Source organism: Guillardia theta (genome assembly GCF_000315625.1).
Source record: "Guillardia theta CCMP2712 unplaced genomic scaffold GUITHscaffold_84, whole genome shotgun sequence".
Classification (NCBI taxonomy): Eukaryota; class Cryptophyceae; order Pyrenomonadales; family Geminigeraceae; genus Guillardia; species Guillardia theta.
The window spans coordinates 392,930-409,084 of NW_005434590.1; the positions used below are offsets into that span (position 1 = coordinate 392,930).

The window sequence follows — 16,155 nt, forward strand, 5'->3', positions numbered from 1 at the left end:
GTATCTCCTCCTCCTCCTCCTCCTCCTCCTCCTCCTCCTCCTCCTCCTCCTCCTCCTCCTCCTCCTCCTCCTCCTTCCTCTCCTCCTCTTCCCCTGTTTCTGCTTCATCTTCCTCTTCCTCTACATCAATCCCCATCATCGGATGCTCAAACTCCCTCATGTCTGATCTCACCTCGCGGCCTCCCCAAGGGCTTCAGCCTCCTCCTCTGGCGGAGCCCCTTTGACTTGAATCGCACGCTGATAGAATGAGGCTGCACGAAGGTGAGAAAAGAGGAGGACCAGGGAAGAGCAATGATAGATCAGGTGGAGAGGAGGAGGAGAAGAAAGAGAATTATGATTAGAGGGAGGAGGAGGAGGAGGAGGAGAAGAGTGGTTGGACAAGGAAGAGGAAAAACGAAGGAGGAAGGTGAGGAGGAGGAGAAAAATCAGTCATGAACGTCAACATCAAGATCTCTTCACCTGCATTCTTCTTGTCGCTCCTCTCAAACTCAAGGAACCTGGCGTAAGACAGCAAGGTCGGGATATGCTCAGGGTTCATTCGCAACGCCATCTTGTGCAGCTGCATGCAGCGGAGGAGGTCTCGACGACGACGGAGGTGAAACTGAGCAGCAGCGAGGTAATAGCTCGGGTCCTTGGGCCTCAAGCTGATCACCCGCTCGTACATCTCTCTTGCTCCCACGTATTGCCTCTGCGTTTCCTCCAGGAAAACTCTGAAAGGAGACTATCAGGATAAGAGCTGGGAGAAAGAAGACTGAGCTGTATGAAGAAGAGGAGCAGCAGGAGGAGACAGAGCAGGAGCTTCGTGAAGGTGTAGGAGCAGGAGCTTCGTGAAGGTGTAGGAGCAGGAGCTTCGTGAAGGTGTAGGAGCAGGAGCTTCGTGAAGGTGTAGGAGCAGGAGCTTCGTGAAGGAGCAGGAGCAGGAGCAGCAGAGGCATGAGGAGGTGGATTGAGGAGAGGAGAAGGTTGATGCGGTTGGCGTTGTAAGTTAGATACGCACGCGAAATTGAAGCAGATCTCGGGGTCGGAGGGAGCAGCAGAGACAGCGTCCTGATAGTACTTCATCGCTGTCTTGTTGTCTTTGAAATGTTTCTCCTGCAGCTGCGCGTAGTTGCTGAGCGATGCCGCGTGACGAGGGTTAAGATGAATCGCTCGCAGGTAACTCCGACAAGCTTCTGGTATCTTCCCTTCCTCCTCCTGCCATCCCTTCAGCCCAATCTCCTTCCACTCCTGCTCCTGCTCCTGCTCCTGATCCTACTTTCTTATTTCTCTGTCTTCCCCTCCTCATCTTCACCCTGCGTCTTCCGCCCCCCCCCCCTCGCCTCCTCCTCGGACCGTCACATACCTGAAACTCGCTCGTCCTCCTCCTCTTCCTTCTCCTCCTCCGCCTTCTCCTCCTCCGCTTCTTTATGCACCACCTTCGGTCTGCGTCTGCCATCCGGTATCTCGCCCAGCACATAACGGCGAAGTCAACCAGCGCCTCTACGTACTCGTCGTTGATGCTGAGACATCGCTGAAACAGCTGCAGAAGACACATCAAACTCTGCTCTACCCACACCCTCTTGTTTCTCCCTCCCCTTCTCTCGTCTCCTTTTTCCTACTCTCCTCCCTTACAACTCGTCCTTCGCTTTGCTTCCTTGACTTCACTATCTGACACCTTGCCTCCATTACGATCATCGTACCTCGATTTTCTTGTCTTCAATCACCTTTCTGCTTTCCTACCCCTGAATCTGATCTGATCTGATCTGATCTGATCCGATCCGATCATATCCGATCCGATCCGATCCGATCCGATCTGATCTCATTGCATCGCATCGCATCTCATCTGATTCTTCTCGTACACTTGCTATTAACGATATCTCGCTTTTGCTTCAGAGGATTAAATTGACCCTGCCCTTCTTCTCCTCTATCTCCTTGTTGTTTGTTTCCATTACCATCTCTGCCTGTGCGACGTCTTTCTTTTTGCTGTACATGAATAAAGCGTATCGATGAAGAACAGGAAGGTTGTTAGGATTTCTGTCGAAACAAGTCAACTTGCGACATGATGGAACAATCGGACAAACTTTCTCAAAGCTCTTCGGAATTCTTCTTCTGTCTTGTACTTGAGCCATTTCTTGATGCTTCCCATGTTCTTGACCTGTCCTCCTCATTCATAAATGACTTCAACTCAAACTCAAGCCTAATCTCCTCTTAAACTTCTTTTGACGTAATCCCTCTCTCTTGATCGTTATCTATCTCTTTGTTGTCCATTGTACCTCCTCACTCAACCTATCCTCTCCTCTCTTCTCTTCTCACCTCGTCAGGCAGCCCCGCGAGCGAGAAGTTTTCCCAGACCCATCGGTCACCATCAGGAGCATCGAGGCGAGAGGAGAGAGGAATCCATTTCTCCTCCTCTTCTTGTGATACTTTCCGAGCTGGGGTTCCATCTCCAGCAAACAATTTCTTTCCCTCCTCAGTCTCTTCTTTGCCTGATCTTTCAGTGTCTCCTCCTTTCCCCTCCTCCTCCTCCTCCTCCTCCTCTGGCGGGGGGACGTGTGGTTTGTCTTGCGCTTGTGGCTGCTCATCAAGGCTCTTGTTCTTGTCGTTGTTTCCCTCCGACCTCCTCGACATTGAAGAGATGGAAGATTGAGAGACAGACAGCTTGTCGGAGATGCTCGACCGAGACGACGAGGAGGAGGAGGAGGAGATCTTGCCGGAAGGTTTGACAGCTTGATCTTGAGGTCTTCGCACGAGGCTGTGGGATGATAGCGAGTCTCTCACACTCTCGTCTTCAGACTCCTCCACTTCAGTACTGCAGTATCAACCATCAAAGCTTCTTCCTCTCCTCCTCTGCTATCCCCTCTTCTCTACTCCCCTCTCCCCTTCCTTCCGTATTGTCTCTCCTCTACTCTCCTCTCCTCTTCCTTCCGTATTGTCTCTCCTCTCCTCTCCTCTTCTCTCCTCTCCTCTCCTCTCCTCTCCTCGTTGCTTTCTCATCAATTTGACCCTTGGCAACAGTGTCTTTATTTTCTCACCTGTCAGGTGTGATGTCGTCTCGAGCATAAGGTACAGACGCCTGCGGAGAAGTTTTCCTGCGACCCATCCTTAGCTCTTCACCTCCTCCTTTTCCCATGCTCCATCTTCCCTCCATTCCCTCTCTCGGCCACCACCACCACCACCACCACCACCACCACCTCCTCCTCCTCCTCCTCCTCCTCCTCCTCCTCCTCCTCCTCCTCCTCCTCCTCCTCCTCCTCCTCCAATCTTCATTTTCATAGTAGTCTCCCTCCCTCGCACCTACAAACACGCCCTCTAACGGGCTGGCAGGTCTCACTTGTCATTTTTTTGCGGCATCGGAGCCAGCGTGCCAGGGCTCTCCGGCCTCTCCGGGTAGTCTTCAGTCTGCTTTGAGATAGCAGAGGAGGAGGAAGAGACAGTTCTAGGACTCTCTTCCTCGCTCTCGCTGTCTGTAATCTTCATAGTTTCCTGCTCCTGTGACCCGCAGGCTTACAAGATTGAAGTCGCTTTCTCCTTCACCTTCAAGTGCAGATTCTCTCTGACTCTGACAAACGCGTTACCTCGCAGACGATGAAACCAGCACCGGCTACCTGCCCATCGCCGAGTTCTTGGCCGCGAGAGAAGTGCCGGGGCGAGGAGGCAGAGCATGTTCATCCTGAAGGGAACAAGAGGAGAAGGAAGAGAAATCGTCAGCACCTGCGAGATCGAAAACAGAAAAAAGCAGTGCTGAAGAGGAACAAGACGAACGAGAGAAGGAGTCAGAGAGGGAAGGAATCAGAGACAGGAAGAATCGCAACACGGAGAGAGTTGCACTTGCTCAGGATGAGGGAGATACAAGGGATAAGGTACAAGCCCACAAGCTCATTGACAACAGACCTCCGAGGCATCGGACTCAGTTAGGCTCTTTGAAGACGAGGAGTCCGAGATATCTGTTGCCTGTCCAAAGGCACCATGTTAACGACACACCACAAACAACCAGCCAAAGGAAACACAGTAACACACATCATCATCTACAATGAATATTCATTTGTTTTCTTGTGACATAATATAGCATCAAAACTTCTCCCAAAAAGTGCATCTCGAGCTGCGCATGACCATCAGTGGCATTAACCTTTACAGCTGTTCCTGGACGAGCGGCTGCTTGTTGCGGGAGATCTAGTTTCTTGAACAATGGCAATGTCGCCTCATCTCCCTTGGGCTTCACTTGGGGAGGTACATTGGCATGCTCCTTCTGATTCCCTGATAACGTTTCTCCTCCTGCAGCTCCTCCACTCCCTGCCCCCGCCCCACCACCACCACCACCACCTCCTCCTCCTCCTCCTCCTCCTCCTCCTCCTCCTCCTTTTCCTTTTCCTCCTCCCCCTCCCCCTCCTCTTCCTCCTCCTGATGCTCCTTCTGGTTGAATGTCATCTTCGCTATCGATCCAGCCTCCCTGCGAAAGGTTTCAATGCTCTTTATGCTGTCTTGTCTTCAATTCAATCTGGGGATTCTGCTTGTTGACTTCTGATCTCAGAAGCAAAGTCGTCCTTCAGTCTACTAGGCATCTCCCTTCGCAACCCTACACGCGACGCGCTGTCTTCCTCTCTCCCATATACATCGAGTTGGCGACTCTTTACCTTTCTGCCTTTTGGCTTTGTGTCTTCGCCTCCATCTTCAAGCTCCTGACGAGCCCGCTGTATCCTGTCATCCATCCTTGACAGGGCTGAGCAGAAGGATCACAAACAGCAGAACGAAGCAAGAAGCAGCAAGACAACATCTTCAGCAGAACGAAACAAGAAGCAGCAAGACAACATCTTTCTCAAGATATACAGCAAGCAGACTATTTGCATAACCAACCTGAGGATGATTTTGATTTCTCCCAGTGAGGAACAATGGGTTCTTTCTTTCTGGAAGGAGGAGGCGGCTGAGTGCTGGAGAGTGGCTTCTTGACCCGCCGCTTCCTCTCGTCTTCTGACGAGCTGTGGGAGCTTTCTGTGTCCGACGAAACATTCTGAGGCTTCGCTCGTCGAGCACCCATGACCGTGGGATCTCTTGCATCGACGACAAACTTCGGTGCCGCATCTTGACTGAACGCCAAAGATCCAGCCTTTTTGCTCTGTCTCTGCGGGTCCTAGAAAGAGTCAAGGAGTGGAGCTACTTCAAACTCCTCAGGCTCATCACCTTGACTGGTTTCTTCGGCCGTGCCCCTAAAACATCGCGATCATGGAGAGAAGCTGTTATCTCAACGGCAACGGGGAGACAGCGGGTGGAAAGAGCGGGAAACAAAACGACAAAGATGAGGGGGAGGAGAAGAAACGATAAAGATGAGAAGGAGAAGAAGAAATGATAAAGATGAGAAGGGGAAAGGAAAACGATAAAGGGATGAAGGGGATGCCTTGGTTGGAGATGGGACGAAGAGCTGTTGCCCGCGATGTCTTACTGGAGGCAATCTTGCAGAAGAGAGAGTGATTCACTCTCACCATAGTCATGTAGTGCGATTACCTTAGCATCGATCTCTTTGAGGAAGTCTTTGTCAATGTAATCTTCCTCGTCACTGGATTCCGACAGCTCACTTGACCCCATGCTGATCTTACGAGGCTTCAGAAGCGTTTGAAGCATGGAGGTCATGTGGAAGGATGAGGGCTCACCTAAGGCATCTGAGGTTGCAGGTCCATCACTGTGTTTACGCTCACAATGTGTAAGCGATCCAAGAGCAGAGTCCTCGCTCAGACCCTCTTCTCGTCTCTCCCGTATGCTCCCATCGCATCTAGTTTGCCAAAGTTTCGGATGTCTCGGTGTAACCGTAGATAAAACGGTCCGGTCGGGCCTTGGCACCGCGACCGTATCGGACAACGGTTCCGAGTTCCGACCGGCCGGGCGGGCCCGGGGCCGGGCCGGGCGCCGCTACCGGGCGCCCGCGCCCGGTCGGCAGCGGCCCCGGGTCGGAACGCACGGAGGGCGAGCTTTCGGCGGCCGGGCGGCCCGCGGCGGACCGGACCGTACGACGGTACTCGGACCCTCACAGTCACGGCCCGCTGGCCCCCGCCCCGCGCCCCCGGCCCCGGCCGAGCGCCGCGCGCGGCGCCGGGCCGGTCGGAGGCGACTCAGTCCGCGCCGCCAACCGCGGCCGCCCCCCGGTTTGGCCCTTCTGACCTGAGTAAAGAACAAAACCTTAACCTTCGATAAGGCAAAACAAGTCTTGAGGTGAGACATGTCGAAAGGGCATTAGTCTGATATCGGCAAGATTGTTTCCTTACGTGGGTTTTATATTTACAAAATGTTTTCGTTCATAATGATACGGGGATTTCTACGCATTCACTGACCACACATGTCCACATTTTGTGCATTCGTAGAAAATAGTTTGACCTTCATCCGCACTACGCATCTGAAAACGAATTAGAACAAGGTGTTTGCGGTTGTTTGCATAAACAAGATTGCATGTGCACCTGAAGCGTTGAATATTTTGCCTCGTGATTGTTGCATTTCGGGCAGTTTTCCTCTACAGTCGCCCTTCCATCTTGCTCACCATCCACTTCTTGTAAAAGAGCAGCCACATTGAATTTTGGTTTGCTCTGAGTTATCTGCAGGGATGTCAAGAACACACGACAAATAGATAAATGACACACTGTTTCTCGACCAAGAAACATTGACCAAGGGCATATACAGCTGATGTTAAAATATCACTTTCTTAGTCAAAGTCATGCATAAATGATTTACTTGCAGCCCTGACACTTGATATGTTCTGAGCCAACATCTGGGGGATCCAAAATCCTATAATTCATTCAATGCATGTTAGAATAATCATGTAAAATTCGAACTTGGCAAATGTCTGTGCTTGTGTGCACCGCATAACCAACGTTCTTGGTTTCTTTGCATTTCACAATCAACGATGTCTATTTCTTTGCATCTCCAAATATTGCATCAAAACGCTTCATTTTCCTGCTATTCATTCACTTTTCCTGCTATTCATTCCCATCATACTGCCGGCGTCATTATCGCATGTTCAGATTCTAGTGCCATCATCAACATTTAATCATCGACGCAACTTTCAGTGCTTCTTGTTGCACGTTACCTCTCCAGGGATTGCTCACATCGCAGTCTCCCTCTTTCACGCACACACAGAACTCGAACACAATTCGTGTCTTCGTCTTTGCCTAGCTTATGATGTTTTAATCAAAACTCTGGCGTTCTCCTTTGCTAGTCTTCCATACCCCATGGCTCACCTTCCGCAGTCGGGGCAGAAAACTTGAGCGCCAGCCATGGCACGTGATGTTTGACCTATTTGACCACTTTGATCCCAGTCTCCCGCGGCAAATTAAGTTGGCCGGGGGCGGTCCCGGCCGAAACCCGGCGCTGACCTTGCGGGCCGAGTGCATCCGACAGGGATGCCGGACCGTCAATTTGGGTCGTTTACTCAAAGTTAAGTTAAAAAATCAGTACATTGGTGCGGACGACGTATCCGATCAGCCTCGGACTCATGACGTGACCACCAAAGCTGTCACATGGCAAAGGAAGGTGAGTCACGCGGACCGACTGATCCGGAACCTTCCAAAGACTTGTTCAAGAAGTCACGAGGCTTCTTCGGACAGAAACTTCGGCTACAATACGCAATTTTAAGTTTGATATTTCGACTCCAATATTTCTTCCAAATAATCAAAAGTTATATATTCAGGTTAAGGACAACTTCAAAGCAAGCTTGCTGTGATCTGACGTCAATATGGTTTAAATTGTCAGCAACATTCTCGAGTTATGCCTGGTTTTCCTCACAACCGGTCCAAAGATAGGGTTTTGTAGGGGTCCAATGTTGACTGCGGAGGTGGCCTCCGGGAAAGGAGTTAGATCGGGTGTCAAAACTGTATCCAGAATATTCAACTTTTGTTGTATGAATCTGAAATCATCTTTGAGCATTAAATGATCCGTGGAGTAATCTCGAGCCGTGAACGACTAATTGTGTCAGCAAGCGGACGATCCCGTGTCCTTTACAACACAAACCGATACAAAAAGTCAACGATTCAAGTTTACCTTCTTCGAATTGCTGATGCACATGGATAATCTTACTGATATGACTTCTTTTCACCTCCACTTCCCCGCAGTGTACGCGTGACAGCTTACTATATAATCTTGTACCTACGCCCGACTCATCCATCTGAGCGCTTGCGTCCTTCAGCCCACGAAGCCGATCACAGATCTCTTCTTGTTTCCGAAACAACAGAGTTCTTCAGCTGTGTCGATATATTTGCATCTGGAACCTTCAGCAGCATTCCCTTTTGTTTGATATCATTATGACTCCTGCAAACACTCGCTCGAAAATTGTCCGACTTACGCTAAATGAGAAACAAAAGGCTTACCTGGAGCAAATGAAAGCAAACCAAGAAAAACATGATAAGGAGAAGCTGGAGCAACCCCAGAAACTTAACTTCGTATGCTATGTGGCTGATGGGTCAAAATTGCTTGATAACATCAAAATGGCTAAGAGAAAGTATGATGTCAGATCACAGTCAGCCGTGGACCTACACGAATTGCAACGACAAGCAGAAGCAGCTGAAATGGCTTTATCACTGAGACGAACCTCAAGCATGAAGCGATTGACCTCTCCTGAATCTCTTGAATGCGATTGATTTTCCACAGCTGGCGATGTTTGGTTCAGTTTTGTAGATTTTGTTATTTTTTTGTTGCTCTTTTTAATACATATACAAATGCATTATCAATGATGCGATCATTATCAATGCTGCGATCATTATCACATTCAATGATACAATTTAGTCATCACTCCTGTATTCATTGTCTTCGTATACGCAAGGTTTGGGGTGTACCTACATCAGGCTGCAACCAGTCGATAAGACCAATATGCAATGCATTTGCTGTGCCTGCTGGTTAAGAAGATCGGTTGTTCGTTATTCAATTCAAACCCGTCTGTAGAGAGACTGAGATGGGATAGTACGTTCCTGCGGTGTTTCACATCTGCTTCGCGTGGTGTTCACCACAGCGCGATTCGTCACCCGACAGTCGGTGGCTTCCCACTGAACTTCGGAACCGGGCCCTTGAACTAGTCGGGCCGGGCAGCACTGATCTCTGGGTCTTTTTATGACGCATCTGTCCTCTGCATGTTTATGGGATACAGCACTCAGACAAGTCACTGTCTGAACTGAACTTCGGAAGGCGGCGGCCGCCCCGGGGCCGGCGGCGTGAGTCATGACTGAGCCTCCGAGAGTCAGACCGTCGGACTCTGCCCGTCTTCTTTACTCAAAGTTAAGTTAAAATCAGTACGAGGACAATCAGGAGAGTCGAGGAGGCTTGACCCTGACACTGTCGCACAGGCCAAACGGCCGCAGAAGAGAAAAGACAGCGAGAACCAAACCTAAACCTGCCGACTGCTGTCCCCCAAACTTAACTGATACCTTCACTTAACGGCGCGCAGGACAAGTCCCCCGCCGTCACTGTCCGACACGTGGCAACCGTCCGGTGACTTGGGCCCGCGCCGCCGCGGCCGGCTCCCGGCCGCGCAGCCTCCGAGTGCGGCCCGGGCCCCCTGGTGACCGTCGGACGGTCAGTTGTGCCTGGCGCGGTACGCCCGCCGGGCCGGGCGGCCGCCGCGGGGGCAATGCCCGGGATGATCCCGGAGTCCGGCGATTTGAATGATGATCACTGATGGCAAGTAAGTATGTTCCGAAGTTCACAGGATTGGAGCCGGCTAAATCTTCTTTACTCAAAGTTAAGTTAAAGAAAAGTAAGCCTCGAAAAGAATGCGGTGCTACGGCCTAAGAGGTCTTCTCTTGCTCGCTAGTGGGGCATGCGGCTTGTTGGTGTACAGAAAGCTGCGACATGCAGCAAGACACTTGACGAGCTTGTCTCGATGGCTCCTTCCTTCCATGTTTGCTCGACATATCCGCGCATTGGCGGCTGACAACGGGGAGCCTTGCGTGCTTGACGTGTCGCCATCCAATGTTGGGTTGTTTCGAAGAGGAGGAGCTGCGATGATCGGTAAGGATCTGAGAGCTTCTGGTCTTCCAGCACATGTCTGTGACTTCGTGGAATGTTTGCTTGTTGCGAGAGGAGCTGACCAAGCATTTAGAACCAAGACTGAGTTGATCAACTACAAGAAGGTAGAGACCATGCGGGTGTTGCCCTCCTTTGTTGAATATTTCCTTCAGGTCATACAGCACATGCAGAAGAACATGGAGAAACTTGAGGCCGAGCTCAGCGTTCTGGCCGCTATTGCATACGCAGCTGAGGAAGACCCAGACGTCCATCCTCGTCCACGACGTTTTCAAAAGATTGCTCAGAAGCTCGACGAGTGCCGTGGAAGTCTGCATGTGCTGCGAGATGTTCGCACTTGGACGGCAGCCATCTGTAAGGTCTCAAGATTTCCAAGTGACGAGCGCATGTTTGTGGCTGGAGACGCATTCATTTCGCGTTTGCCTGCAGCAATGAGCGAGCAAGGGGGGCTGAACTTTCGCCTGCGCTCTCTATCGAGGTTTGTGCAGGACAGCAAGGAGGAGTCACTGCAAGTGATCCAAAGGCTCGGCTGGCCTCCATCTGCCACCTTCACACAAGAAGGGAAGCACCTATGTAGAGTCTGCAAGAAAGGGTTCGGCAGAAAGTGGATCAAGCGAAGCATCTGCTGGAAGTGCGAGAGTGACAGCAGAGATCAGGGTCGATGCCCATACGAGGACGGAAACTTGTGCTATGTATGTCCTCACCTTCGAGCTTGCCTTCTGTGCGAGCGTCTTCCATGTATGCATTGCAGGATGGTGCACTCGGAGGACATGGCAGAAGATGTTTCATCCTTCGTGCAGGAGTTGAATCCAGACGTACTGATCGTAGACTTCGATCAAACTCTATGTGAGACAAGAAGCGGCTGTGCCCCAGTAGTTGATAAGCATGCCATGAACAGCGACATTAGCAATGCCATCAAGTGCCGACCAACCAAACGAAATGTCATCCTCACAAGGCAAAACTTCAAGAATGAGCCGACCATCAAAAGGTACCTCGACCAAATGGGAATGAAGAATGTAGAGATTCGCTGTATAGGAGGCAAACGTAACGCAAAAGGAGAGAAGATGAGCAAGTCGGATATGATGCTCGATCTTGTACCATGCGGATCAGTTCTTTTCATTGATGATGACCTACGAGAGCTGATGGCAAGGGAGATAGCTCAATGTGATAGAATTACGCGTTTACTCTTCTTCTCTTCGAGATGGGATGTGAAACATCATCATAATCTTCAAGCCTGACATTTTACTTCATAGTCTCATTAACTTCTATAAAATGATTAACCTTCATAGCTAGTATACAATGTTGAATATTCAGTGCTCAAGACTCGAACGCCTGAATCAATCCTGGGATCGAAATTTCTGACTTGAGCCCAATACTATCCGCCTGTTGCAAAACAATATGAGTTGGTGTGGTGAACAATGAAGAACTTCAACGTCTTTCGTCATTGAGACCTCCCGATGTGTCTCTGTGCTTAGAAGATCTTCGGCTGAGTAAGAATTGAGAATCATCTTCGAATCCTTCTGTGCCTTTACCTTTTCTTGAGCCATACGTTGCCCTCGTAAGCACTCCGGGGGCGTAAGATTTCGATGTCTTGCCTTTCATGAGGTAAGAAAGACGACTTAATTGCATATGCATTGACTACTTCGCCTACGGAAAATTTGAACGGCCTCCTGGAACAACATCGTTACATTCATCTGAAATCTGAGGAGGGAAAAGATACTCACAGCATTCGGCGATTCACTGCTCAAAAGCTCAACTTTCTTTTCTAATCTGTCCATGTGCTCGAAGATTTCAAGTTTTGCTGAGAGTGTAAGAATTAGATTCACCCAAACAACCAAAGCAATTGCTCACTTTGCTCCAAGTGCATTCTCATCACAGGGGCAGTCAGTTCCGAGCGATTGACTGCACTCTTAGGGCCTGGATAGCTCTCAGACGCTAAGACGAAGATGCAGAATTTTGCCTATCACTAATTTTGTGACAATCTGTTCGAAATGCTCTTCTGTGAGTCGAGGTTTCATTTCCTCTTCATCGCAGATCTCCTGACAAGTGTTCAGCCCCTGTTGAGCCAATTTCAAGCTGTTTACATCTTCAAATGAATTTTCGACTGACTCATAGAAGAACCTGAACCAGAAGCAGTCAGGTCAAGGTTCCGGAACTTGCGTCACTGGTGGAGCACATTTGCACATCCCGATCACTCAATTCTTGGCCAAGCCCTCGGAAGAAATCAAGGATTTCCTCCACGTCAACAAAACCATCTTGGTTTGAATCAACTTCTTTGAAAAGCTTCCTCGCACCATCGCGCAGATCCTTCTGACTGCATGCAGAAGATTCCAAGATAGATATCATCTTTCATCTCTCACATTCAGCGTAGCAAGCACCTGAACTTCAATCCCAGTCCCATCGATCTGAGCAGACCAAATCGAATTCGTGACTGCTTGATCTCATTCCAGTAATGCCTACGCAAGGAAGGTTGTTAGACAGTTTTGTATGTTGTAACCAAGGTTACCAGATAACGAAAAGTCCCCATAACACCATGAAGATTCCGAGACCAATCATGTAGATTATGCACCATCGCATCAACTACGAATCATGTCAGAACAATAATTGATTGAACGATGAACTTGCCGCTTTATCAAAACGATCAATGTAGGTACTGGGGGTTGTTTTCACTGATGCCTTGAGCCACTTCTGACAAACAATCAGGAGTGAGTTATGATCAATATAGTTGATCTTAAGCGTCATTGCACACACTTCAAGCAAAAGCTTGTAATTGAGCTCTCCAGTCCCGTACATCAAGTCGGATTGCGCCACTTGCACGAGATGATAAACTTTGTCGACGTCGTAGCCTGGACGGCCGATGGCAATCACTCTTGGTCGATGTTCGAACACGTCTCCGACTTGGATCAGGTTATTGTCTTTGAATGTCGGATCATTTTGAAGCAACCATCTACAACACATGTGAGAGGCTTTTTCTGAGGCCCGTGGGTAGAAATTTGAGCGACATACCGGACAGTCCAAGTCTCATCAACTGCCACATCAATGGTTTGATTGACCAACGCAGACAGCAGATTTGTCACATTTTCATACACAAGCACAGTGGAGTTCAAGAGTTGCTGCGACAGCGAGGATCATTATAGCGAGTACACGGGAAGCACCTACTTGCTCTAAAAAGTGCTTGGCAATGACAGAAGAGGTTCCAAGGCGATATCCGTCGAGATCTGTAACTTTCTGAATTTGCAATAATTTGTCCGCAGGCGGAAGATAGCTCAGGTTTTGGGAGTTGACGAAAGTCGAAGTGACTGCTGCTCCGAACATTCCGACACAGTATGTCCCAGCAAACATCCAAGCGATGGTCAAAATTTTTCCCTGCACAGTTACTGGAACTTTATCGCCATATCCAACAGTCATGGCTGTTACTATCCCTAGCCACCATGAGTCAAATACGCCAGGTCCTGGATTTCATTCAATCAAATCTTCAGAATCAGAATATGGCCTCACCATAATATTTGTTTATATTTGGATTGTCCTTTCTCTCAACAATCCAAATCAAATGGGCAAAGATGATTGAAAGAATAACTAATAAAAGCAACGAAAATAGAGCCCACGCGTTTGATGTTCCAAATGCCTGTTGCCTTAAAGCGAGATCAAAGCTTGTATCAAGATGGAAGCTGCTGGGTTCTTACAGCACGGTCATTCCGTCAATGGGAGAGTCTTGCTTAATAACGACCCCTTGGTACCCTGTCACCGGCTTAACATGATCTTGTTTGAACCGCTTCATTACCTGCGGTCGCATATGGAAGACTGAAATCTACAAAATTGCTGAGGTCCAAATCTACTTGTATAGCACAAAACTGTACAACATATCAGATCAAAGGTAATTCACCTCAGACTTACAGCAATGTCATAGAGTTGTTGTTTCAGCTGTTGTAAAAGAGCTTTCTGTGGCATGACCTAGCAGCGGCGCAGGGATTAGATGCAAGGACGTCGGAGCATCGCATTTACAGTAACAACAGGGGGTTGACGGAGAACATTCCTAAGGTCCTCAGAAACGTTTGAGACTCCAGCCAGTCTCCTCATGTTCTCTAGTAGAGCCTGCACACACATCAAATGCATGACCTTGCTGCTCCTCTTCCTTCTTGTCCTATCTGCTTCCCACAATCGCCCTTGGGTCGTTCTCCTCTCCCATCCGCCGGTTGTCAATCATGTGCACTTACGCTCCAGTATTCGACATCCAGCCCCGTCAGCCCTCCCGTCTCGTTTCTAAGAACATAAGGTGCCCTATCTCCGTCACAGAACGCCACCTGCACTCGATGTCAGCAATCTTGCTTAATTCAGCAGAGAATACCTTCAACGGCTGGGCCTGTGCCCGAACAAGCCATGCAGAACAAAGAATCAGCAGAAGCACGCTGAGAATTTTCTGCATCAAAGATACTCCGCATTTTGTCTGCATGTTGCAATGATACAATTTCAACAGCATTTCATCTGTGGAGAAAATCAATACACTTAAATGCAGATGCTAAGTGTCTGTGTATAGATCTGCATTTGATTATACGCCTTTGCTGCTAGCAATCTATTTACCTCTTCTCTTGTGCCCATCGCTGTTTCCAGTTGCACCCTGTGGGGATTAAAACGGAACTCACTCATTTTAAAAGGATATTTGAGTGTGTACTGAGGGGTAGAAATCTATCCCCGCATATAATGATAGTAGCGAGATTGAAGCAGTGAGTATACAATTGAGGGTTGTAGCGTTTTATAATGATGCTGGGGTGGTGACCGTTCGGTTGGCTAAATAGAGGTGACTTCTATTTTCCTGGTACTAACTTTAGTCATCATGCCCAGCACTGTATTTTATTGGAGCACCGTCAACTGGTTTAGGACCCCTCCCGTAAACATCCAAATCACAGATCAGGGTTTAGTTAGGGTTTAGGAGCGCCGGTTATTCCCGGCAGGCCGCCGCAGCGGCCGCCGCCGGGTTATTCTGGGCATCATCATGGCATGGCAGTGCGAGTATGGGAAGCCGCCCGGCCAGGGCGCGACTCTCAGGGCTCGGAACAAAAAAGACTCCGAGAATATCATAGTATGCCGATTAGCGGCGCTTCTCAACTCAGGAGAAGCTGGATTTCTCTCCGAAGATACAATCCTCGAGGCAACTTGAGACAGATTTCAAGTAGCATGCTCTGCTCCCTCCTCTGATTTACTTCAGTGGTCTCAGTCTTCCCCTGCCTTAGCCAGTGGCGTTTCCTCCGCCGGCCTTGGCCTGGGTCGTCCGTGCTTTACTTGTGTTGCTTCCTCGGCTCCGACACACCGGGCCTTGGCGGTCTCGGCCGGCCTTCGGCCGCAGTGAGTGGATGATGGATGGGGTGGCAAGTGGGTTGTGGATGGGTCCCTGGGACTCACGTCCCTTCCCCCCGGCGGGCCTCGGTCCGGACCGGGCCCGGGAGCCCGGCCGGCCTCCGCCCGGCCTCCTCCCCCGGGCCGCCTCCCCCTCCCCCCTCCCCCACCGGCTTACCTGCCCTTACCTTCGTTGCTTGCCCCATGTCCACCTCATTTATTTCTTCCTCCTTCCCCCCTTGGGGCCCACAGCTCCGCTCCGCCTCAAGTCCACCTCTAAGACTTGACTCGAGCCTCAAGCGCGAGAGAGGCCTGCGCCAGCCTCCTCCTCCACGCCCTCGCCCTCCTCAGCCTCCATGTCGACTTCCTCCCTCATCATCAGCCGCAGTCGGTCTTGCTTGTCGACCTTGCCCGTGCAGCTCAACCCATGGTGCTCAGCAAATTTACTGATCGCAAGAAACAAGAGGCTTACAGATCGACTCTCGATGTCATCGCTCTCAGCCTCCTGCTCGAGCGCATCAGTCGCTGCTGCCCTTGGAGAGAAGGCGCTGCCCCTCCCCGCTGCTTGCGTGACCTTCTTGTTCCCTTGCACCCGTGTCCAGCGCTGCTCGCCGAGGTATGCTCTGAGCTTTTCTTTCAACATGTTTCGCTTCGATCCCAACGTCGGCGTGGCTGCCCAAGCTCCGAGCGTCATGAACTCCACGTTGCCCGGCGAGCAGAAGGTGTCATGCAGCTTCCCAACACTCTTGTCTAGCTCCAGAGAGATCGGCTTGCCAGCTAGCAGCTCCTCCTCTGATGTCTCCAAGAGCATCGACGAGAGGTCGCTTAACATGACGGGACCGATCCTGGCCCTGA

At 50.1% G+C, this 16,155-nt stretch overlaps 5 protein-coding genes across 5 annotated transcripts in view; 1 reads left to right on the top strand and 4 right to left on the bottom strand.

Moving 5' to 3' along the window:
- GUITHDRAFT_144256 (hypothetical protein) overlaps positions 1-5,601 on the bottom strand; it is a gene marked incomplete at both ends in the record, with an annotated part of 8,324 nt that extends 2,723 nt beyond the window's left edge. Inside the window, 19 exons of the mRNA XM_005825415.1 lie at positions 173-251; positions 460-710; positions 998-1,194; positions 1,343-1,519; positions 1,932-2,013; positions 2,061-2,134; positions 2,293-2,788; positions 3,012-3,068; positions 3,094-3,240; positions 3,311-3,378; positions 3,514-3,538; positions 3,585-3,649; positions 3,691-3,720; positions 3,871-3,930; positions 4,106-4,426; positions 4,611-4,696; positions 4,831-5,104; positions 5,155-5,207; positions 5,454-5,601. Of these exons, the coding sequence (XP_005825472.1) occupies positions 173-251; positions 460-710; positions 998-1,194; positions 1,343-1,519; positions 1,932-2,013; positions 2,061-2,134; positions 2,293-2,788; positions 3,012-3,068; positions 3,094-3,240; positions 3,311-3,378; positions 3,514-3,538; positions 3,585-3,649; positions 3,691-3,720; positions 3,871-3,930; positions 4,106-4,426; positions 4,611-4,696; positions 4,831-5,104; positions 5,155-5,207; positions 5,454-5,601 (2,690 nt within the window). The remainder of the gene's footprint in view (positions 1-172; positions 252-459; positions 711-997; positions 1,195-1,342; positions 1,520-1,931; positions 2,014-2,060; positions 2,135-2,292; positions 2,789-3,011; positions 3,069-3,093; positions 3,241-3,310; positions 3,379-3,513; positions 3,539-3,584; positions 3,650-3,690; positions 3,721-3,870; positions 3,931-4,105; positions 4,427-4,610; positions 4,697-4,830; positions 5,105-5,154; positions 5,208-5,453) is intronic.
- A 679-nt stretch (positions 5,602-6,280) lies between these two features.
- Positions 6,281-6,620, bottom strand: GUITHDRAFT_175431 (DNA-directed RNA polymerase I subunit, RPA12; the record flags this gene model as incomplete). The annotated part of the gene is made up of 2 exons (XM_005825419.1): positions 6,281-6,358; positions 6,420-6,620. The coding sequence occupies 2 exons, from the start codon at positions 6,618-6,620 to the stop codon at positions 6,281-6,283; spliced, it is 279 nt and encodes a 92-aa protein (XP_005825476.1).
- Positions 6,621-9,716: 3,096 nt separating this feature from the next.
- GUITHDRAFT_115457 (hypothetical protein) lies at positions 9,717-11,207 on the top strand (the record flags this gene model as incomplete). Its single annotated transcript, XM_005825416.1, has 1 exon — positions 9,717-11,207. The coding sequence occupies one exon, from the start codon at positions 9,717-9,719 to the stop codon at positions 11,205-11,207; it is 1,491 nt and encodes a 496-aa protein (XP_005825473.1).
- GUITHDRAFT_154722 (hypothetical protein) lies at positions 11,199-12,169 on the bottom strand. Its single transcript, XM_005825417.1, has 9 exons — positions 12,146-12,169; positions 12,054-12,090; positions 11,930-12,008; positions 11,821-11,886; positions 11,694-11,770; positions 11,612-11,639; positions 11,502-11,564; positions 11,403-11,455; positions 11,199-11,352 (listed from the first exon to the last, which is right to left on the bottom strand). Exons 3-9 carry the CDS (start codon positions 11,985-11,987, stop codon positions 11,287-11,289), a joined length of 411 nt encoding a protein of 136 aa, XP_005825474.1. The 5' UTR covers positions 11,988-12,008; positions 12,054-12,090; positions 12,146-12,169; the 3' UTR covers positions 11,199-11,286.
- Positions 12,170-13,249: 1,080 nt separating this feature from the next.
- On the bottom strand, positions 13,250-14,451 carry GUITHDRAFT_154723 (hypothetical protein; the record flags this gene model as incomplete). Its single annotated transcript, XM_005825418.1, has 8 exons — positions 14,315-14,451; positions 14,184-14,270; positions 13,972-14,061; positions 13,864-13,920; positions 13,751-13,820; positions 13,653-13,707; positions 13,468-13,601; positions 13,250-13,421 (listed from the first exon to the last, which is right to left on the bottom strand). Coding segments are annotated over exons 1-8 (680 nt in total), but the record flags the coding sequence as incomplete, so codon positions are not given.
- Between the last annotated feature and the right edge of the window lie 1,704 nt (positions 14,452-16,155).